Here is a 25,276-nt window from a genome sequence, read left to right as displayed (position 1 = left end):
CATGTATTCTTGTCAAATATTTTTGGTTAGAAACTTTACCGTTTTTACTATCCGAATTTTGTCTTTTTGTTTCGGATTTTTGATATACATTGTGTATTAAAAACGTGGTTTTTGCACGTCCGAAAACCGCGTTTTTGCAGACATTTTAGGCTTAAAGTTCAATATATAGACAAAATATTTAAATAGTAATATAGCGCCGTAGTGTTTATCGCCAAATTTGTCGAGAAAGTTGTCGTCAACCAAGGGCGTGTGTAAGGGTAGTTCCAGATTTTTGAAGCTGAAAGGTGTAGCTATATAGCTAGTTATTCAGTTTCTTATAAATATATTTTCAAACAGTTGATTAAAAATTTGATATTTGGAAAAAAATCAAAAAGCTGATATTTATTCTTTGCAAAGAATTTGCAACTATTTTTGATAGTAATTTTATGCGTACTTCCATTCATAAGGCTAGCAACAACTTATATCCGAATAGTTCTACAGTTCCATTAAAAACGTTGGCAGTATGGAGTTTTAATGGCTTTCTGCATGTGTAAAGGAATTCAACACTTCTGTTAGATAATCTTTCATGAAGACAGCTTTTCTAAGGATATATAATAATTTATAAGAATTATGTCCCTCCCCCAAATCATTTAACTGACTCATCAATTAGTAAGTAAAGTCTAGGTTAGAATAAAAGGTCGAATAATGATTATTAGAGGTGTTAAAGCAACAGGAATCAGCATAAGATTCATTCTGTTTGGTAATTTTTCCAGTGGAGTGAGTCAAACGAAATAAAGAAAAAGGAGCAATACAAACACATTTTATAGATTTTTATTTACACTGTTGGCCAGATACATAAATAGATATTTCTTCCAATTCCGTCGTACAAACATATGTTTTTGACAGGGAATGTGGGAGCGATGGGACCCGGTCCCTAGGCCTATCTAATCGACCCAGGCCCCCTACGGGCCCCCGCTCTTTCCTAATCTACAGGGTAGGGTACTGGTGTGTGGTATACTCTCTGTACACCTAGATGCGGGTCCGTTCCGACCTAAGGTCCCTCCATGTGGACGACCTCCCCCCCGGACACTCCTCATAAGAAAAGGGATGTTAACACTCTGTGGTTATAATAAGCGACACAGACGACATGTTAGCAAGAATTTCATCTTCTAAGCTAGCTGTATGCAGTGCGCTAGCTACTGTACCTGCATTATCTCTACAAATATTCTCATACACCTAGATGACATGATTATGAGAACTTCTAATTTTGTGTAATGAAAATATGAAGGAATCCCATTTTTGTTTCCATTGAATGAAGCTGGACTTCAGAGAGAACTAGATGTATAAAAATTTTCGAAGTCCTGGGTTTGTTATATAAATTTTCTGAAGTCTATAAAAACCATTACAAAATACTTTAGACCTTTAGTGCTTTCTACCGTTATAATAGTGCTTTTCCTAGAATCATATTTCTATGATACTGCGTAAAAAATCATTTTTCAAAGTGCAAACAATAGCCTTTGAATTCAATGAAAATGTTGATATTATTAAAAAATTTTTAACAGTCGAATAACTTTGTTTTAAGTATTGAAAACTTTCTGTCGCCTTGCATAAATGTATTTTTTCAAACATTTAAGTTTAACTTACTTAACTAAATGTTTAAAGTTTAGTATACTGCGAAATATGCTGTATATATATATGTTATTTTTCTGTTCAGACCAGAGTTAATTAGTTTAATGATAGTATACATTCTTCGTTGAAAGAGTTTAACATGACAATACTGGTGAATTCTTTTACTAAAAAATAAGAATTTTTATTTATATTACTGGGATCATTAAGTTTATTTGAGTTTTTACGGACTCAATTGATTTTGCGAAATATTTTACCTAGAACTAACTATTTTATTTAGTGATACTAGATATATATACTGATTTTATTTAGTGATATTTAGTAACTAGCACGAATTTTATTTAGTGATACATATAAATGAGAAAATTCTTTAAGAAACATAAATGATTCTTAAAACTTAAAACTGTATGCAAGAATGTAAATGCTAAATATTCTTCAAAAATAAAAATATAAAATTAAACTATTACAGCAAAAATGTATTCATTTTTTTTTATCACAGGTTAAAAATTCAAGTCTCAGAAGATTTAAGAGTGCACAGTGTTCATATGAATAACCTTTAAGAACGCTTATTTCAATTAAATTGTCTAGCTACTTTATGCATAAAAATTAATGATCGTTATTATGCTTCTACAATTACATTGTATTGAATTTTATATCAATTTTTAAAGAAACAATACTAAATTACAACCACGAACGTTTGAAACTGTAGGGACTCACCGAAAGGGCGAAATACCTAAGTCACTCAAATATGTCAATAAAATGATTAATTTACAAATGTAAAAATATTAAATTATTATTATAAATGATCAAAAGACAAAACAACAAAATTTATAAAGAGTAATTGACTAAAAATATTTAAACTTTAATTAAATGCCTAAATTTAAATCTTAAAATTATTTTAAACATTTAATAAGTATTTCAACTCTAACCTATCGATTTAAATTAATAATGTAAATAGTAACTAAATTGTAACTACTTTATCAACTATACGGATTTATGTCAGTCCATATTTCGAAAAATATCCTACATGGTACAACTCTGATATACGCCCTAACTTCACCAAATGTGGCGATATGTGTTCTGCGCTGGTTTTGGGCGCGATTGCGTGTTGTATGGCAGCCTGTTGACATTGAAAAATCTTTCGCTGGAGTTCGTTGGTTCGCGTCATATTCTGTATCTGAGAAGCTAAAATGGTGGAAGTTGTTGAATTGAAGTTCGGCAAAAGGAAATATCGTCGTGGCCATCCTGTTAAGGGGCAGTGGGTATTTGGAGGTGTGGAAAGAGGTTCTGGGAGATTATTTTTAGTGGCTGTGCATGGTAGAAGTAGGGATTTGTGATTATTTGTTATTTTATTTATTTGTGAACCATAGTATGAATTTTCTGGATAGTGTGTCTGGCTGTCATATATAAATACGATAGTGATTACTTGGAGGCATATTAAATGCGGTATGAAATTGGTAATTCTGCTGTTCGAAAAAGCATTAATGGTAAGTGCATTTTATTTTATTCTTCTTATTTTGTAGAATGTTATGTTCATTGTTTTTTTAGTATGAATTTCTGTCGTTATTGTTGTTTTTTTGAATTGCTTGAAATTTATTTTAGTTATTTTGTTGATTAGTGCGTACCGTCTAAATTGTGCAATTCGTAGATGTTTTTTAATGTTGAAACAGATCGCTGTGTACATGGTATTCTTTGAAATTTATTGTTGTTATGTTAATTTATTAAAGTGAGTTGTGCGTAGATCGTAGATTCGTTTGTTGCCTAAATTGTGCAATTCGTAGATGTTTTTTTAAGTTTAAACAGGATGCTGTGTACATGGTATTCTTTGAAATTTATTGTTGTTATGTTAATTTATTAAAGCGAGGTGCGCGTAGTTCGTAGATTTGTTCGTTGCCTAGATTGCGCCATTCGTAGATGTTTTTTTAAGTTAAAACATATCGCTGTGTACATGGACTCTTATCAAATAACTTTGGTTAGAAACTTCACGGTTTTGATATCTAATTTTTTTTTTTTTTTTTTTTTTTTTTTTTTTTTTTGTGTGTGTGTGTGTGTGTGTGTGTGTTTCGGATTTTTAGCTAAATTGTGTCTTCAAAACGTGTTTTTGGAGACATTTTAGGCTTAAAGTTCGAAAAGTAGACAAAAAATTTACATAGCAATATGGCAGCGTGGAGTTTCTCGCCAAAAATATTTGACGAGAAATTTGGCGACTTGAGGGCGCATATCAGAGTAGTTCCTAGTATATTTTTTTTAATCTAGGGCACTACTATTCATTTTTATTTTAACATTCAAATCCTTTTGTAAGGCTTACGAACGGGGTACGCATAATTTAATTTTTTATATTAGATTAACTCAATCATATTTAAAGAAAAGGAACTATATAATTCGATGCTGACATGTTAAGCAGAAAGATGTTGTTTTTCGTTGATAAGATGCAGAAAGGAAATACAATGTTTATCACGTTTATGGCTAGGATCCATTTGTGAAATATTTCGTTGTACAGTGGTATTGCGACAAATCTAAGATAAAACAAGGCAGTGCTTAAACTATAATCACAGCTAGTTCTTTATGATGTAAATATTACATTCTCTCATGCTTATTAATATCAAGGAAAAATAACATAGTACCACGCGCATGTATGTTACTGAATAAGCGTAAAAACTGCCTGTTTTCAAGTAATAAATCAGTTAATTTTTTATTTGCAAAATTTCATTTTCGAATATGAAGTCCAAGAATTATAAATACATTTTAGCTACAGTTTTATTTAATATGAAGTTCAGGAATTATGAATGAATCTGAAATCGGTTTTCCTCAGCGCTTTTCTATTTATTAACAGCTCGATTTATAGTTTAGTTTTCTTTAAAATAACAGTTAGCTGTTCTTACAAATTATTGTTTTTTTTTTTTTTTTTTTTTTTTTTTTTTTTTTTTACTCTCACATTGATACTGGATAGCAAAAATATAAAATTTTACATTGCAATGTGATTTATGAGGAATCGTAAGGTCTTTATCTTCAAGATAGAAAAAAATTATTTAAGAAACGTTTCGTACCTTTTTATCCCCCATGAAAAAAGATTGTTCTTTGCATTTTACCGCAAGCACTATCCATAACTATTCGAGTATTTAAATTTCATTCTAAAATGTTTTATTGCAGTCGTTGAAATGTTCACGTGTATTTATGTAAAAGTTTTCCATCTGATGCAGGCTTCCGATCATCATTTACTGTAGAAATAATATAAAAGGTAGGTAAATAAACTCGAAATTAGTATATTACAATTACTGAAAAAAGCGTAGTATATTATATCACAAAGGAAAATCGGCAGTGGATGTTTTCAGCCTGAAAACGTCCGCTAACTCGACACCTCATGATTCCGAAATGACTTAATATGCTAAAAACAGGAGATTTATTTAATTATATTAGTGATCTTGCTTCTTCAGTTTTTGCAGTTTTTATTAATATATAGCTTTCTCTTCCAACATTCTCCCCGGTATGAAATCTAAGTGGCTTAAAATTTAAATGGCTTTACTCCTTCTGAGATAAAACGTTATTGCATTAGAGATATATTTATATATTATATTAATACAGAATAATAGCTCGATAACTCCACAAATTATAAGGCAATCTTACAATCCAAAAGGTATATGACTGTTGTAATTGTACTTCCAAAAGGCATATGCCTATTGTAACCAAGATCCTAAAAAACACGTTATTTCCAGAACTCTAATGCAACCAACATCAACAAATCTCAGAACATGCAAAATGCAGCAGCTGAAATATAGTACCCTCGTTACAGTTTTCGATATCTTCCACACATATATCATTCAGACATGAGCAGCTGGGTTACAGACGCTTTCAGAAGAAAGACGGTTATCTCTTATATTGTGTAAGTTGTACACCTATATGTAAGTTGCTGAAGTTATGTACAGCTGCAGTTATATCTGCCCACTTTTTACATCATGTCTGTAGCAAAGAGTAACTTTGGCCTCCTATGAATGAAACCTCCAGTAATAATGGGCTGTGTTCTAGAAAACAATGTAGGGATCAATAATCTCTTAATATTATAACTATAAAAGACTCACATTAGCGAAAAACATCCATTCTTATTAGAAAACATCAATATAATTATCACAACTGTCTATTTTTGTCGAAGAATGACAATGGAATTATCACACAAATAGCATCCACAAAACATCGAAGATGTCCTCTAATTCAAAGTGAATCATTTATCCATTCATGATGCGACATAGGGATTTAGACGTAAGGGGTATACACATATTTTGCGAATATTATGGGGGAGGTCGTGTTCGGGGGTTGGAATCGCCGCCGAGGAACGCCCGCGAAGGGGCCTCCGCGAACTGACGAACGAGCAAAGCTACATTACACAGAGAAAAAATTTAATGGAAGACATTAAGCGATGCCAAGGCGCAGAAAAGAGTTGCCTACTCTCTAGAGAAAACTCTTCCCTTCTACAGAGTATTTTTTTGCTTCACGTTGGTTAAATTGCTAATGTTTACACAATTATTATTTGAAACATACCAAATGCAAATATTTACATTACATCGATAATTTTTCTCGGTATTCTTACATATCTGTTCTAATATTTCCTTTAACAATCGCAATAAATTGCGTACATCGTTAAGTAGCTTCATTAACGTCATAAATAAAGCCAAACATACAGTTCATGAATGAAACTGTAATGTAAGGCCATGCAAACCTTTTTTTTTACAGTTTTTAAGAAAGTTTTATGAGATCAAAACTATGTCAAATTTACAAGAAAATTTCATGAACTGATTAAAGAGCTTGTTAAATTTATATAAAAAAAAATAAAACCTATTCAAGAGTCTGACATAAAGAAATTTTATACTAAAAATTATGAACTAAGGTCATATGATGCGTTCATGTAAAGCGGAATAATTAGGTTGAATAAATGGTTTCCATTTTGCCTTTGAAATATAGTTACTTAAGAATTATCACATTGACGAGAAAGTAGCATAGATTTAATAAAGAGAAACTATGGTGTTATCAGTCACAACATCATTTGCATAGACAGTATCTTTTGTAAAATGTTTAAAAGACAGTGTTTATATAATTACATTTTCCAACCAACATGTTTTGAAAATAACATCACTTGTTCTTAGAACAACATCCACTCAGCTATGTTGAGATGAGTATGAAAATAATTAAAATGTAGAGATCAATAAACATATATATATATACATACACACACACACACACACACACACACACACACACATATATATATATATATATATATAATGATTTTAAAAATTTTATTAACTTTACCATAAATGTTATATGAATCTATGAAAGTTGTACACAAAATCTATATTCAGGTACAACGCTATTATAAAATTTTGAATACAGAGTTTTAGGAAATTTATGGCCATCCTGTAATGTTGTAAGATATAAAACTTCATCTATAATGAATGCGATGTACGGAAATGATACTGTAATACTTGTTTGTTTTTCAAGAAACAGGTGAATGGATGTTCTAATCAGTTATGAATATTTTACTCTTCTGAGTGAGGTACGTGATTATCATGCTATATCCGGCATTTATATCAATACGTGCATCATCCTATATTTAACCTGCATATTAACAATTAGATTTTTAAAAATACATATATAGCAGATAAAATTAGTATAACAACGCATTTTATTCTGAAACAAAGAACAAAACATTTTTAAAGTCTAAAATACGTAGAAAATTTTAATTTATCATGTCATAAGGACATAACCACATGCAAGTGAATATTATATCCACAGATCAGTGTTTATAGCTTTCACAGTTTACGTTATATACGATTCTACTTGATATTATGCAAATTTCTGTGCTATGTTAGGAAGCTCTTTCTTAATGTAAATGATACTAAGCTTATACCTATAATTATATTTCTGGAATATTTAATGCACGCTTTATTTGTGAATAAGATTTGCAGAATTCACTATCAAAAGTATTATTGTGCTACGATTTTCAATACAATTATAAGGCTATTTCTGAGTTTCCTTTAATGTAAATTCGATTTCATTTTCACAGAACTTTTCATTAAAATATTTGTTTTGCAGTTAATTTATTTAGTCAGAAGCAAAACTACGTTATAGAAGCAAATGTACGATTTTGATACGAAATAACTAGCGTTTGGATAAAACAATCGCGTCCCACCAGCTAAACATCAAAACCGCTTTTCTTCATATAGACTGAGAAAGGAAAAGAAAGTACGCAGATAAATACAATGTAAGATACAATATACTTTTTAAGCCGCATTTAGATATGTCACGAGAATATAATGTCATATTTCGTGGTCTCTGTTATATTTTGAACGGTGTGAGGAAGCTTTAATGCATATTTATGAAATTACTAAAATAAACCATATTCCATAGCAAACAATTAGTATAAATTTTCAATGGTTGTCAAAATGGGAAATATTATCCTTCGAAAAGAGGAGTTTGAATTAATCTGAGTAGGGATGCAATGAAAGACAAGTGAGAGACTAAGAGAACTAAAAGAATAAGCACATATATAACTGTGTAAACAGCTAAATCATGCATGTGTGGATATGTAAACAATTAATAATGCCTATTAATTGTAAAGTAGCTGAGCATATATTTACACCAGCGGGAGGGAACGACAGTGCATATGCTTACATTGCATTATATAAACACAGTCTTTTAATTATCTCACATGAAATACTCTGCTTCAGTTAACTCTCAAGAAATATTCTGTTGTCGATACTAAAAGAGAAATGCGGTAGATAATCTTAAATATTCCAGCCTTATATCTATGAGCACGGAAAATGCTATAACTGCTCATTGGTTTCGGATACATAGTTTGGAAACTCTGCAGTTCAAAAGAGCAATAGGTTTTTACATTTTCATGAAATAGATATCTTTTAATATGTAATAAATTCGCAACGATGTTCAAATTTTCCATTTCAATGCAATTTACTGTTCCTATTCAGTAAATTTTAATCAGATCTTAAAACATTCCTAAATCAGATCCGTCCATATAATAAAAAGTCTTAAACATGCAGAGAAAGCAGAATATTACACTCAAAATCTCGCGAAAAAGCCAAATTTATTCCTAAAATTCCTTCCTAATTCTAAAGACATAATAATTCAGGATTTATATTTAGCTTTATAATTTTAGCAAAAAGATTAAATTTATTTTTCAAAAAATATATACTGATATGATTTATTTACCAAAAATCATATTTTGTTTAAGATCTTATTTTAAAATTAAATTTCATTTCATTAAATCGCTGCGCTTTAATGCTATAAAATGCTTTAGAGTACATTAACTTCTAATGACTGAAAACAGTGAATATCAAAACAATTGATAGCAAGAATGCATGCGCATTCACTTTTATCTTTAATATTCTGACGCGCAAAGAAAACAAAATTGCTAATAGCAATAAATAAATAAATAAATACAAATTAAAAAAAATAAAAAAAATCTCATATTGCCATTCAAAATACGCAAAATTTCTTGTACTCGCTACCTCAGTTATTAGGTTAAATACCTTAATGAGATAAACCGTGTGCTAGACGTCTGGTTTGCATGGTGTTAACCTACGTAGTTCCACTTGTTTGCAACGAAACTTATAACATGTGATGCATTTAAAAGCAAATAATAGTTTGCAATTACAAATTCTCTTTTAGCTTGCTATGAATATCTATCTATACGAAAAAGAGTTTCCAATACTTTTTGTTTTCCTGCCATGCTAAATAGTTTCGGATATCATAGCAATGAGTAAGAAATTTGCATAAACTGAACCTGCTGTGATGCATTTTATCCAGGATGTTTTCATTTCATGTTCTGAAATATTTTTCCAAGCAATGCTACCACAATATCTTTAATCAGATCATTGTCGTCATAAAAAATTCAAAGAATAGGCAACTCATTGAACACCTAGGCCCCGGGAGTGCTTCGAAAACGTAAAGCTTAGCGCGAAGCTGCGGCCCGCGGGCTAAATGCAGGAGTGCCACTTGTAGCAAGCACACCTCCATAGCCCGTTCGTTGTTCTGATCGAGGCAGTGTGCCTGTTTGGTGGGAAGGTTTTCCCATCGCGGAGGGACAGCCCACTCGTTTTTGCATAGAGGAAGAAGGCAGAGGCGCAAAGGGTGCAGCATAGCAGGATTTTCGGCAAAAACAATAATAATATTTCTTTTTTCCTTTATTTTGGCCCCAAAAATAAGCGGAAGCGCCGTTCCTCGGTAGCGAAATGGCCCGCCTTGTGCGTTGCGATTACGACGAAGACAAAGAACGGAGTCTACAGAGGGAAGAAAAAGATACAAACAGATTACAGTCTTTTTTTTCTTTTTAAGAGAAAGAGTGAGAGAGTCGTTCGTTGCACGAGAGAAGCGGCGCAGTTCGATGTTTTCAAGAAGCACCGGGGCGGTCGTTGCTCAGATTCCCGCGCGTTGGGGTGACACACCTATAAAGTGAGAGCGACAGAGAGGTTAACAGTCTTTTTTAACTGTGTGAGTTCTTCAGAGAGGTTTCAGCTTGTGCCATTGGATAACGGGGGTCCGAGGCTTTGTCAGCATTTCACCCCAGTGTTTAGCCTCAGTCGGTCCACATCTCGGACCAAGCACGATTCCTCCGATGGCTTCATTCCTGCCGACGTGGTCCCAGTCCATCACCGTCACAGCTAACGATGTTTCTCGGATGTGCTCCCAAGACACAATGAAAGTGAACGCCTCGTTGAAAACTGGATTGAGGGTCGCCTTGAAAACGGGAGTCTTTCGTTTCTCCAACCGTTTTTCACCTCGCATCAGCCATACCTTTACATAAGGATCTATGAGAAAGGAAAACATTAAATAAAAACCAGAATCGCTATGATAATTCGGATATACATGTTGACTAAAATAAAAATCTTAAAGACGTGTCTAAATTAAACAGATTTACAAAGTAATGTAATTAATTAACTTATGCTTATTTTATAGTGGATATACTCCACTATAAAATAAGCATAAGTTAATCCTTGATTTTTATCTGCAATATAACACATTGCTCTCTGTGAGAATGATGGAAGCTCTGTTGAGGACAGTGACTACCTATCTTTGTTTTTACCAAATGCGATTTAGTTGAAATAAAATATTTTCTATCCATTTTTGCGCTTAATGTGCTTTTATGTATTTGTTATGATAATTGGATCTACCATTTTTATTAGTTAATAATTAAAAAATTGACGCTGTTGAAATTAAGAAAGGAAAGGAAGAGACTTCCTATTCAAAAAATTCGACACAAGTAAAATAGTACATTATCCAATTAACTAACGATTTGTTTTAGAATTTCGGAATTCCTATTTCATAACACATTTAAGATTATCAAACAAATCGCAAATGATGTGTAATAGAAACGAATTTATAGAACTGCATGATTGTGTAATAGAAACGAGTTACGGATCAGCGAATCCCTATTTGTTACTTTAACTGCTTTCAGAAAGTTTCACCGAGATTTAAGTAGTATCACAGTTATATTATTGATTGAAAGAATTGAGATTGATTCAAAATCGAAGATAATTCCGCTATTTACAAATGGCAGAGGGATAAAAATACACGTCCAGCTATTTTGAGCTAAGGCTTTGACCAACACGGGATTGCATTAAGTTATTAGTTGTATAAGTATCGTAGGCTGTAAAAGCACTCAAAAATCGCATAAACTATATCTGTCTTTGAAAACAGGTAGGAGTAACTTGAGTATCAAATGTGAGAATATGAAGTGTCCATTATTATTACATTTTTAATATTTCTTTATGTTCTTCGTAATCATTATTATTGTATGTTATTGCTATATACATCCTTAGTGTTTTATGTCTAAATCTGACTTGAAACGTCTGCAATGTTTTCACTACGTAAACTACACTTTGCTTCTTTTCAATCAAGGCTGAATTAAACATTGCCTTATGTATATAATACGAGATTTTCATAAGTTTTAATATAAAATTCTTTTCAGATAACCGATTCGGTAGAATAGTCAAACATCCATAACGGAAAGGAGAAATTATTTTTAGAAACTTTTCTTGGCGTTGCGTGATCCAAGATCATCGACCATGTAACGAAATTACTCTTTTGTGCAGCGTTGCAGAGCCGGAAATAAAGCTTAAGGAACGGGAAGAGGAGTTAAGGATTTCATTTCACCGTGCCAAGCTAGCTGTTCGAATCATTCAGGATATCTTCCTAAATACAACCCGTTTGGTACCGTTGGTTATGACCGTAGATGTATAACTATCAACCCTTAATAGCTGGAACATTTCTTTTACGACTTGGACGATAAGGGTGAAAATGAGTTCGCTTGATCATGGTGACGTCGTTACACTGATGTATGCAAGCTAAGTTATGTGTTTGTTGCGTTATTTGAAACGATATTTAATGCATATACTTAACAATAAGACATTATACATACGATCTGCTTGAAGAGTGATTCGTATATACTCATATGAGTAAGTTCTCTAATTAAAATACTCTTTTAAGTAATTCAAAATAAACAGAGTTGATTATCGGTAAACCTTTCAAATTCTTGATGTGAATCATTATAGAAGCATTAGTAATACATTATAAGTTTTTTTGAGATAATCGCATAATATAAATATTTTTAAATGACCAGACTTTGTAAATTCTTACTTGTACGTATTGCGATAGCTTTTTTTCAGTTGACGCTTCCATTGTAGATAAACAATTTTGGGTACATCAAGTATATTAAAATATCCACTGAGTTTGGGATGTCAAATCTTCATCGCTGTGCTTTTGTGAAGCTTCTAGATTTATTCTTGTTTTAAGAAAGATGCTGGAATTAATACGAGATTTAACGTAAATTTTGAAAATCGATGTTGGACACTGAACTTAAGATCACTTCCCTTTGTGATATATGATATTGAATCTGACTCAGGCGACTTTAAACACTTTTCTTCTCAATTTTGAAAAATCTATAAACTGCAATCATAACAACAAGTAGAATAAATTCCTCTGCCTGTTTTTGCATACGATGCACGTTAGGTAATGTTTTCACCGATGGATGGCGCTCTGAGGGTGACATAAAAAAGCGCGAAAATTTAGATTTCTTTAAAATAAAACGTGCAATTAAAAAGCATGTGACAGACTGTTGGTCTATTTTTAGTCTTATTATATGCTTACAGATATAAAGAATATATACCGTAAAATTATTTTACATTGTATCTTTCTAGCGAATGTTTGAACTTACAAGTAATTTATACAAAAAAAAAAAAAAAAAAAAAAAAAAAATCACTAAAAAAATTCTAAAAGCTTTCAGATTTTACATTATGCCCAAAGACGCGTTTTCTGAACATTTAGTATGTTACCTTTATTTATTAAATGTCACGTTCTTCGCTATTAAACCATAAAATTCAATTCAACAGCAATATCGTCAAATAAGTTTAAAATGAGCATATCTTTAGAATTTCCGATACAGTCTCGCGCGCTGGAGATAAAAATATTTTTTTTCCTACAGTGTTTCCATTGCTGGCTTTAAAATCGTTGAGTTTGTTAATAAAAAATTCTTTAATGTCTGACAAATTATGAAAACAAATTTTTAAAACAAATTGCAAATTAGAGCTTCCAGATGCTCATATTTGATTTTTGAAGTTTATAAGGTTGATATATTCATATTACTCTTTTACGCAATTTACATTCCTGTGAACATTCGAAAGTATAGTGACCAGAATATATGAAAAACGTTTTAAGAAAATCTTACATGCAAAGTCTTTTATATTTGTTCGTCATCATATCATAAATGCTGATAGTTTTGTAAAGTAAAACAAAAAATAGCTAGAGTTTACAGTGTTCATTTGAAATCAATGTATTTAGAGTACTTGATCTTTTAGAAAAAAGCAAATATTTTGTAAGTGCTTTGGGAAGTCATTCACAAATTAAGTTTTTTCAAAAATATCATTTTTACACTAATGCAATCTGAAGAGTGTGTGTGTATTTAATTATGGCAAAGCACACTAGGGCTATCTGCCTAAGGGGAGGGATGCCTTCGTGGAGGACTTTCTAAGGGAAACTGACTACACAATCTGAAGAAGTGAATTTTCGTTCCTCAAATGCAGCCAGCCGTATTTTTCCTCATTGGACCATACTCGTTTAACGACGGGTTAAAATTCTCCTCTAGAAAATCATTTTAAATGATATTATGTAATGCGATTAAAGGCTACATATTTGTAAGCACAGAACCTTTATGATACTTATGATTAAGATGAATTGGATTAACCAAGATTTGTGTGAAACAAGTTAAGTCTACTGTGGGAAGATGGAAAAATTACTATCGTTAACCATCAACTTAAAACAAAATTGCCTACAAAAAGTAGGAAAAGAAGTAAATAAGTAGATGGGATAGCAATAGTGATTGTAGATGATATTATAATATGTGAAGTATTTTCATACAGTACAGGGCGTACTTTACTGTAAGTAATCCAGAATATAGTATAATTATTTTAAAATCATTAAACGTAAACTAATTCCCTATATTAAACTACTAAGATTTTCATTCTAATTTTAAAATGGAATATTTCTCTTTGGGGAGTGTTTTCTTTCTTTTTGTTTGCCCTAAGAAGGAACTACGAGTACAAGAGTAATCTAAACAAAACCAAGCATCAGACGCTCAGGAAGTAGGATAGAAACATAAAAAATCACAGTAAATACAATAAAAGTAAATACAAATATAAAGCATCATTAAAAACATAAAGTAAAGGGTTACTTAGAGATTTTCCTCTATCTCTTCCTGAATGCTTATAAAATTTGCGTAATTAAAATGTATGATTTGTGTAAACTGTTTTAAAATTTAGGTAAATTTTTAGTGATATTTTTCGGCTAATTATAATTTTTATTATTAATTTTAAGTGTTTTTCTAAATCCGTTGCTAAACTCTAAAACCGTTATTTTTGATTAATCATGCACACTGCCTTCGCCGACAAAGCCGTAGTTGTATTTTCAACGAAAACTATTGCGCTACAGAGCAGTTACAATGAACTATAAACTGATACAAAATTCAAAAGAGGAATACTAATTTTCACAAATTGGATGCGATTATCTGACTTTGCAGATACAAATGAAAAGGAAATTGTGTAAAACGAAATCTGAGATATGAAGTTTACCATACATAAAAATACAACTACAAGCAGCGATAAAATTTAACAATAAAAGTTATGTAAAAAAAAGCTGTGTATTTTAAATAAAGGAAAATAAATGATCTCCTGTTCATTCTCTGTGACATCTCCGAACGATTCATATCAAACCACGATTTGATAAAACATATTGCGCAGCAAAAAATAAAACGTTATATGTTATTAATTTGAAAATCAGGTTTCATATTAATTGAATTTTTTCCTACTCGCTTACATGATAGTGCTCATATGTTAATCCCCGTTTATGAATAAATTCGGATCATTCTAGAGTCTCGAATGTATTATTCAGTCAAGGAAAAAGGATGGCAAGAAATCATTAACTAAAGCGCATTAAGGTGAAAGAGCCAATTAAATGGTATACTCAAATAAAAATCAGTGACTAATAAAAGCTCAAAAACTACGATTTCAAGAATCATATTTCAACGGATCATTACAATACATACTTTTTCTTCGAAGCGAATTACATTTCAGATATTACTTGAAGAAATAATGGTTTCTAATAAAGTAAATCAAATGAGGCAATAAAAGCTGATATGTCGAGTCAGATATGATAAGGCATAAAAATTACCTTTATGATGTCTAACATCATGACATGCATATTTGAAAAATCATTAAACTGCTTTTTAAATTAAGTTCTACGCTTTTTAAATTCGTTTATGCAAACTGTTATTAATGATTGCATGATATATCTTAATGCTATAATGTGTTCAAAACGTTACTCAATAGCTATCTATTTTATCTATTAGTCTTTCTAAAGGTTGTTTCGAAAGGGTAATTGGGTTCAATATTTCTTGAACAGTTGCCCACGAATCTGCAGATCCATTTCCAGCGTTTATATTATAATATGCATTATCATGTGACAGCTTACAAAATAGAAATGAGATTACATTTCTTATAAGTGGGGTACGAAATATCTCAGATCAAAAAAAAAAAAAAAAAAAAAAAAAAAAAAAAAAAACCATAATCTGTTTACACAGTATCGTATTAAATAAGATCATTAGTGCAAAGAAAGTATGCAGTTAACTCAGGTTACAGTGATTATTTCGAATAAATCTGCAAATCGAAACACAGCTTAAAAAGCATTATGCCACTCAAATAGGGATTTGGATATTTTGTAACAGAACATGATTTTAATTCAAGTGACTCTGACCCAGCCTTGAACAAAGGAAGAGGAATCTAACTGTACTTTTATAAGTTTATGAAGGATTGGGGCGCTACATATGAAATATTCTTCAAAACTTTAAAGACAAACTTCAGAATAATAGCGAAATCAGTAACACACTCTTTTTTAACCAGGAATTCGTCATATTGAAGAAAGGAAGATAACAAGCAACTACATTGTAGTCTTTAGAATTTTTCATGAAACTGAAAAAATTCTCAATGTCCTCGCCGGGATTCGGAACTTCGAACCTCCAAAATACGCGTCGAGAGTGCTTCCTGTTAATCACGAAGGCATGCGAAATGGAGAGAGAAAATAGTTTATATGTTCCCCGTTTTAAAGGGCGACTGGGTTTAGGGGATGCAATCGCCAAATTCTGGTGGTAATAAATTGTTGCGCGAATTCTTTACCTCCTACGCCACTTATAAAGTCTTTTTTTAGAATTTTTCGAAGTCGGGAAACTGAAACAATCCGCAATGCCCTCGACGAGTTTCGAACTCCAAACCTTTCGGATACGCGTAGAGCATACTCCGACTTACACCATAAAGGGATGCGGAAAGGAGGAAAAAATACCTTGTCAGAGCCGTGCCAAGATAATTTTTCACCTGAAGCGAAAAGGTGAATGCGCGCCCCTATATATAAATAGCTATATATGTATTAAACAAAAGTAAATGTATTGAATCAAAATATCACAATTCTTACAGAATAATTAACATAATTCTTAAAGTATTTTTGTATAAATTATAATAAAATTTTGTATAAAGTATAAATTGAGAAAAATAATATAGCTAATTATTTTAATTATTTATAACTTTCGAATGAAAATGTTAAAAAATTCTTTTTGATATTAATTTGATTGAAATAATAAAATTTTCTTGCAATTCTTACTATAGTTTTATTAATTTAAGTTTGCCGAAGCTTTTTTCCCTAATAATGACTGACAAATTAAAAAACATAATTGATTTTCGAATCCGGCGCCACTTCTACTGATTCACCTAAGGCAAGTGCCTCACCTGTCTCACCCTTGTCCCGGATCTGTACCTTGTAGCGTCTTATGAAGAGAAATTAATTCAAAATTCTTGTAGTTGAAAACTGGAAGCCAGTATAATTTTTACGCTGAAGGTGATTCCAATCGAAAAAAAGAAGAAAGTAGTACAAGCCACGAAATTGATGAAAAGAATGAAGGGCTATACTTGACAACGATTTCGAAAACAAAGTAAAAGGAAAATGTACAAAGCAACTTTTAATATTTAACTTTAATAGTAAAAGGGAAATATACAAATGACATTGTGGTACCGTTAATTGCGCTGTTATTGTGGTTTAGCCAAAGACAGTCAATACTTCAACTTCGACAGCTGAAGCGAACATACAGATAACAATCATTCTTCAGAAGTTGCTTTGATAAAATATTACGAGCAAAAACATACACAAAACGGGAGTGTTGGGAAGCTACAGTGGCGAAAATTTTAGAAGATATCCAGGAATAGAGAACAATGCTAATATTTAAGGTACTAAAGCTAAGCTAAGAAATGGCCAGAAACAATCAATGGTTGCATCTTCTTCAGCTGAACCGCAATAACTGCAGCTAATGTGCGTTCAGGAGAATATGTTGATCAAAATGACTACTTTTTTATGTTATCAATTTACATAAAAATCTAGTAAATCCAGTTGTACAGTCAAACCTGCTTAAAACCTACATTTCCATTCGACGTATAAAGAAAGCACATAAATATCTACTATTTTTTCATACGAGGTAAAGTATCGGGAAAACCTACATTGAATCAAATTCCTGAACGAATGATTAAACAAATTACTGTCATTGGTGATTCTTCGTAATAAGATCGGGATCTATAACTTTTCATTTTTTTATTGACAGGGTAAATATTTATGTATAGTTAAAAACAATACTTTGCGATTTAATTTAAAATTTTTGACAATGCATTTAATAGCTCATTTAATTTAAAATCATGATTTCTTTCACAATTAGTGATTTAATGAAAACATTTTGGCAATGTATTTCATGCCATGTAATAATGATGATAGTGACATATATTTTAATTAATTCAAATTTAATTTACTTTTGCGATTTCTGTTTCTCTTACTTTCATATTTAAACTTCTTCCAGTGAGTAAGATATGTACTATATTATTTTTTCAAATAGACCTTGCAAAATTCCTCTAGTGCGTGCTTGGATTAAAAAAGGAAATTTAATATTCCACAGCAAACAAAACTGCGATTTTTCACATGTTGATTCGATATCTTTGAAAGCTTTTAATTTTTTGCAAATGCAATACTTTCTAAAAAAAGAGAGTGAAAAATTAACATATTTCCCCGAGATATAAAGTATAAAACTTTATACCTGCTGCCTAGATATTAAAAAAGCATATATTTTAGGTGAAAGTAATGTACAAACCTTTTAATGTGTCCATTTGAAGGCATATGCTGATAAACGTGGAAGAAAAAAAGAGATTCTCATCAAATGTTAATTAATAATTCATTAATGCATTTCCTTTCTGATATTTTCGAAAGAGCGTTTCTGTAACAGAGAGAAGTATTCCATTATCGATAAGAGTGCAATGAATTTTGTGGAACTCAGAAAAGATTTTTTATTAACAACTCTTCTCGCATTGTGTATTTTATTCACTCAGTAAAAGATCTTAAGGAAAAATTTACGTTAGAATAAAACATAATTCTATAATGCATGACAGGGTTTCATATGACGCTTTGCTAACTGTGAATCCATATTATTTGAAATTTTAAAGCATCAACATGTAAAATATGAAGAGAGTATGTAATTAAATAGTAAAGGCACTATACGATTAAGAATAGTAAGAAACACATAAAGCATTATACATATTATATTGCATTAGATAACAAGAGTAAATTATATTAGATAATAACATAAAATAATGTTTTTGCAGTATTGATAATGGTAAACAAAAAAAAAAAATTAATAAAACGACACTTCATTTTAAAATTGATCAGTCAGTATTAGGCATGGTAATTAGTACAAGTCTTGTGATAAGACTTCTTCTTTGATTAACATATAGAAAAGCCAAAGCATAGCATATTGATATATGAAATATATAAAATATTTTCTCCCTCCTCTCCGCATGTCTTTGTGCTTTAATTGGATATCAAGTCCGGCTGGAAATCGGATGCTCCAATATTAGAATACCAGCGAGGAAAGAGCGCGGAATTAATCACATCATCCTATCTCAAAAAATATAAATGACTCTAGAAATGGCGCTCGAATCAAAACGTAATGGACAATAATTCGTCACCACCAGGATTTGGCGACTGGATTCTCTTATCCCCACTTTCGCTTTAAAAGGGGGGAGTGTGTAAGGTATTTTCTCCCTCCTTTCCCAAAGCCTTCATGGGATAAGAGAATAGCACGTCCAGCTGGCAATCGGGTAGTCCGGGATTCGAATCCTGACGAGGACACTGCACACCAAACAGAACGAATGCAGAAATATTTTGTAAATGAAACAGTGAATTTAAAATAAATTATCATAGTGAAAAATAAATAGTATCAAAAACTGACTGCAGATAGTAAAAACCAGAAACTGAAGAATTGTTTATAAGATCCAAAAGATTAAACTGGCGAATCTGTATAAAGAAAAAATGTAAACCAAATGATGGATTGGGAATTATTTCAGATATGATGCTTAATATTTATAATGAATATTTAATTGGAAAAATTGAATAATCACCTTAAAATCTAAATAATAATTACAGTCAAACTCAGCATAACGATGAATAACTCAATTTAACGAGCATTTGTTTTCGTACTCGTCCGATTTTAAATATTGCAACGGGGGAATATATAAACGTCTCCTATTTAGTAACGTGTTTCCTAGTAAAACCGGTGCGTCGACGTTTATTACAACTATATCTCGCGCTCTAAATAAAAAGCACAATGTGGTGATCAGGCAGTAAAACGAAATTGAATTTAATATAATCTCATTGGGGCCGAGTGTATTATATTCTAAACCTACATCCAGCACTCATATCATGCTTGAATAAAGACATTATTTGGGCTAAGATTGTTCTTTTACCTTTTTTCTAAAAATATTTTTATCTCTAGAGAAAGAAACAAAGTGCTTTGAAACAAAGATTCCCTGCTGTTCTAGGTATTTGAGCTAGAAAAATAGCGCTTGCAAACCAAATGATAGATCTTAGTCTTCTTTTCAGATGTTTGAATAACATTAGCATACAGAAAATATTGCGTTTGCTAAGTAAGTGCATGATTATTTGCCAGGAAATGGACGACACATAAGGACAAGGTATTAATATAGAAGTTGTTACTTTAACATTATGCATGGTGCTGCTGCAAAAATTTGAGCTCCACCAATATGTGAACTGAGATTCACAGGAAGAAATTTCCAAATATTAAAGTATTAAAAGCATTTATAATGATCAGAAAGTGACTTCTTCAGAACTCTCCATTTCCAAAACAGAAGGCATGATGAGGTTGAGGTCCACTAAAACAAACAGTTTTACAATGTACGAAAAATACACGATGTCATTTGAAAGAAAATGGAAATGTTTTAAATGTGAAAGTGTTGACAAGATAATGAACAGTACTGTCTTCAAACATGAAAGAAAGCAGATAGTCACAAAGTCTTTTATAAATGTGGTATTTTTATAGTATGGACGCTGAAAAGATAGAAAGTTTAGAAAACTGATTATACAAATATGTATTTCACCTATGAATAAATGCATGTTGTCCATTTAATGAATATTTTTTGTTAATCTCTTGAGAATCAAGGTTCATGCTTTTGCATTTCTAAATAATTGTTTTAAATATTCAAATTACGAAATTTTACTTTGGATACTTTCTTTGAGGAAATATTAAAAAAAAAAACAGGAATATATCGAGGATGATTTTCCTCTCTTCAGCGCCATTCAGTGATATTCATTCGTGATTTTTTTATGTGGGGCGTTCATTTTTGTATAACGTTGTTACGTATGACATTCCGAAAGAATCGCACAATATATTAATTTTGAATTTCTAAAAATATATTAATATTCTCATGCACTTTATTACTTTAAAATCATAATCTTACAAAAGAAGTTAGTAAAATAGTCATGTTTTCTCATTTTTAATTGACACAAATAATGTTCCGAATTAGCTACGTGCCAGAACTAAAGTTGGATCTTCATTAGGGACTAAAGATCAGGGACTAAATAACATGCAAAAAGTTATATTTCGTTATTATTACCATGACCATAAAATTTAAAAAGCTTTCGTTTTGGTGTAATTCGAAATGTAGGTCAAAGACCAATGGTTGTGAAAATAAAGGCCGCATAAGGTCTTTTATGGAAGTCAGCGTATAACAAGACGGGGAACCAAATAATTATCCAGACATTTAGAATATGAGTGCACTTTGCTCCCAGTCCAGTCGAATACTAGAAATTATTTTTAATGCCCTCCTTTAGATATGTTTTTGTTAGTGTCAGAATCCTGTAACTTGATCGGTCGAGATTAAATCAATGCAGAATTACATAACGAGAGTACAGAGATCACAATTAGAACACGCAGTCTCACTTTGCTTTAAAAAGATGTTGCCTGTATGTTTTCGTTCACAGTTGCGTACAGAAACTCAAACGTTAAATAACATGTAGCGTCCTGTAACTTCCTGAAATACAAGGGTAATTTCCTGAAAAGAGTACCTTAACAGATTTGTCAGTGTTGTACAGTTTCAAAATGAACTTTGTCTTCATGCTAAGCGACAAATCGTGTTTTCTCTGTTTGTGCAATATCAATCTTGTTTCTATTGTTATTTATATTTTAGATTGAGAAGCAGTCTACCTGACGCTTTTTAAATAGGTAAGGCTAATTCAGAAGTCAAAATACCTTCAAACAGGGTAAATTTATCGTCTACGTAGCGGAACCATACCGGGAGGTTTAAAGTTTCAAACAATTTTGATTTTCATAATAATGCATGTAGATATCAGCCAGGATGGGACTGAGGGGGCTTCCGATGGCTAATTCCTCAGTTTGATTGTAAAATTTATTTTGGAAAACAAAATATGTTTGTTTCAAACAGAGTTGAGTGAGAGAAATTAGCTCATCAATTTCGATGCAAGAGAAATGAAATTCGCGAAGTCTGGTTTCTAGACATCTTAATTCACTCTCCACTGGAACATTAGTGAATAATGATTTTACATCAAAAGAAACCACGGATAAATTTGTAGGAGAAATGTTTTTAACGTTTCTCCTAACGAAATGGTTAATATCTGGATCTTTTATGCCCAAAATTAGAAAAAAGGATTCATATGACAAGAGAGAACTTTTTTGTAATTATTAGATTGACAGATCTAGTATATATTTGTTTGCGGATTTGGTTTGGTTGTTCTAAATACCTCTTGAATGGTTTGTCCCAAAGCTATATTTCGAGTTAAAGAAAAGAATGAAGTAATGTAATCTTCGGTTATCATAATTCGCATCAAGAGGCCTTTTCCGGAAAAGGCACGGATAATATAAATTCTTATACAATCTCTCTATGAAGAATTGTTTTTATACAATTTAACGTCTTCTATGGGTAAAATTTATCCACAAAATATTTTAGGAGCATTATAGAAACTTAATTTTGTCAAGTATGAAATTTTGAATTTTATGTTTGATGAACCCATGTTTTAAACGTTTTCTGATGTGAAGTGTATCTTTCAGAAATTCCCATTCGAAAACGTAAGCTTTGAAATTTTGTTTACATAAACCCCCTGGAAATATAAATTATGGATCATTTATGACTTATTATAAATTATTAGACATCACTCTAGAAGTAGTTAATAATCACAGAATCCGTGGTTTTGTAAGAAATCGCACATAATTAAATTTTAGATCAATGGTCTCAAACAGAAAAATGCATGCTTGCCGATTACTAGATCTGAAAGCAACCGACGGGCCTTGTAAACCTTTCTTTTTTTTTTACAAAATTAAAAACATTTTTAATAAAACAACATAAAAATTAAATAAATAAAACAAAATAATTTTCATTTTCATTTGCCTTACATTTATTAAAACATACATAAACAATAATAATAATAACAAGGAAAAAGAGACTATTATCCACAAGAAAAAAGACTTTGCCAGTGACGGAGACATGAGGCATCCTTAACAATAACTTATTACTTCGCGGCAGGATTATACTTACCGGAGGCTCCTGTGATGTCTTTTGCTTTTAGTTTCCTGGCCTTGATGAAACCGATGGTCAACTCGCTCGTGCGGGGCACGTACATCAGACTGACCAGAAGATCGCCCAGCTGCGAAAAAAAGGAGACAAATTACTATACTGATCTACATTGACATTTCTTGTGCTTTTTCACTTAGTGTTTGAATGCACGACATAGCCGGAAAAGATTGACGCGGGTAGCGACTTAATCTGAAAAGAGGATAATAGAAATATTTTGGTTTGGCTTTTCTGTCCGCAATGGCCTAGGGATTAAGAAACACACTGGTGGCAGGATAATAAACCTTGAATACGTACAATACGTTTTCTTATTTACACTTTGCTACTATACGAACAACTGGCCGATAAGTATTAATCAATAATTATGGGTACCGCCTTAAAAGTATTTAACATACAAAAGGATATGATGTCATTTTAAACACTTAAATCATTACGTTTCTTTAAAATTTCTCTCTTTTTTATTTCCTTGTACAAAATAAAGAAAGTGTTGTAAACACAAATAATTTCGGGTATCATATTTGAAAGGAAATACCCATTATAGCAATTCTTTTGCGTGACGTCTGTAGGTACGTACAAAATTAAGCACTCTTTTTCCCCAAACGGGTTGTAAAATGGATTTAAAATGGCTACAAAATGCATTTCTTCTTGAGATCTGTACGTACGTACATGTGTATTTCGCATCACGATTAGCCGTAGAACGTTGAAATTTTGTATATGGGACTGGTATGACATCTAGTCCTGCATCTCCCTTTCTTATTGCAGTCGGCAGTACCAAACGTATCTATATACTAGCCCCCCTTTACTCAGCTTTTCCTGTCTTTTATTTGCCCAATCGTTGGTCGTAGTCATATATTTAAAATTATAGAAGTGTTTTAAATGGCGAAAATATTCATGTTTTGGCAATGTCAAATTTCAAAAAAATAATTTAAAAAAATAAACAAAATAGAAATTTTAATGCGGTCTCATGGTTCCTATACTTACATCTGGGAACGTTTTACATTCCTTAAAAAATAAAATGATAAGGACTGTATTCCTGTGCGAGCAATAATTGACCGGGGTATTTAATTTCAATATTTGCAATAATTTGATTTTTTCTCATTGCAAATTTTGCCTAGAGGTATCGATTAATTTAGAATAATTTGGCGGAAAAATTTCAAATGAAGGAAGCAAAAAGTGTGTATAATTTAATAAGCATACAAGGAAATAATTTTGAGTCCATTTGAAAGACACTGTACATTTATTCATCAAGACTTCTTTTCTATACCTTCCGTCTTGATGATTTTTACCGGTTCCCAAAGTTGATTCTAATTGTATAACGCTATCAGTAATGTTTATTACATATAAATAGTTATGTAAAATACAGGAGTTTGCATAAATAAAGAAGAAATGTCTAATAAGTAAAATTATGAAATTGACTGACCTGTTCGATTATGCCTAATTGTTCTTTTTCGATTATTTTTGCGCCTTCACTTAATAAATGGGGTTAAGTATTTTTGTATAAGATAAAAATAATGATTCCTAAAATTTTGCGACTAACGACATACTTAATCAGAGTCAGTGATACAGTTAAAAAATTTTAAAATGCTATTATTAAAAATTATTAGAATCATATATGGTATGATTATAATAATTTTTAATAATGGATATGCGATTTTTGCTTGGCATGTCCTTGGAATGTTCAAAGACTTTTCGCAAGGCGTATTCTGTGCTTAACAAATAGAAACTCATATCAGCTTCCAGATTAGAGATGCACCATCCGTTCCGAAATCGATTCCAAGATTCAATCCACTTTACTGATTTAATAATCCAGCGAAGATGGAACGGCAGTTCTTTATTACGACTGTGAAATTGTACGTTGGAGTAGCTGGTCCAGAATTTTTATCCTATGGAGAATAACAATCAAAAAAAGGTTAACATGGCAGACGAGTACCTCCTCATAGAAGGCACTGCTTGTATGGAAATCCCCACCTAAATACAATAAAGGAATTTCAACTTACTACCTTTGCTCATGCAAACAGTTCTCAAGGCTAGAAATTGTTTTTCTAGACAAATGACAATTAGTGGTGAAGAAGAAGAAGAAGCGGTCGCCAACCGGTGGTCCGTGAAAACTTTTTCATGGTTCGCAGAAAAAATTGGGCATTATTTATATTTTT

The 25,276-nt window shown here is 31.6% G+C and overlaps 1 protein-coding gene across 1 annotated transcript in view; it reads right to left on the bottom strand.

The window, feature by feature from the left end:
• Positions 1-794: 794 nt before the first annotated feature.
• The window catches only part of Syt7 (Synaptotagmin 7), a 476,147-nt gene continuing 451,665 nt past the window's right edge, over positions 795-25,276 (bottom strand). The window contains exons 7-8 of the mRNA XM_035359362.2: positions 23,088-23,196; positions 795-10,421 (exon numbers count right to left, since the gene is read on the bottom strand). Coding sequence (XP_035215253.1) covers positions 10,114-10,421; positions 23,088-23,196 — 417 coding nt within the window. The 3' untranslated portion in view covers positions 795-10,113. The remainder of the gene's footprint in view (positions 10,422-23,087; positions 23,197-25,276) is intronic.

The sequence above is a fragment of the Stegodyphus dumicola genome, chromosome 6 (assembly GCF_044657685.1).
Source record: "Stegodyphus dumicola isolate Sdum_Otavi_A_Nest chromosome 6, ASM4465768v1".
Taxonomy (NCBI): domain Eukaryota; kingdom Metazoa; phylum Arthropoda; class Arachnida; order Araneae; family Eresidae; genus Stegodyphus; species Stegodyphus dumicola.
This window is presented reverse-complemented; position numbering and strand designations above follow the sequence as displayed.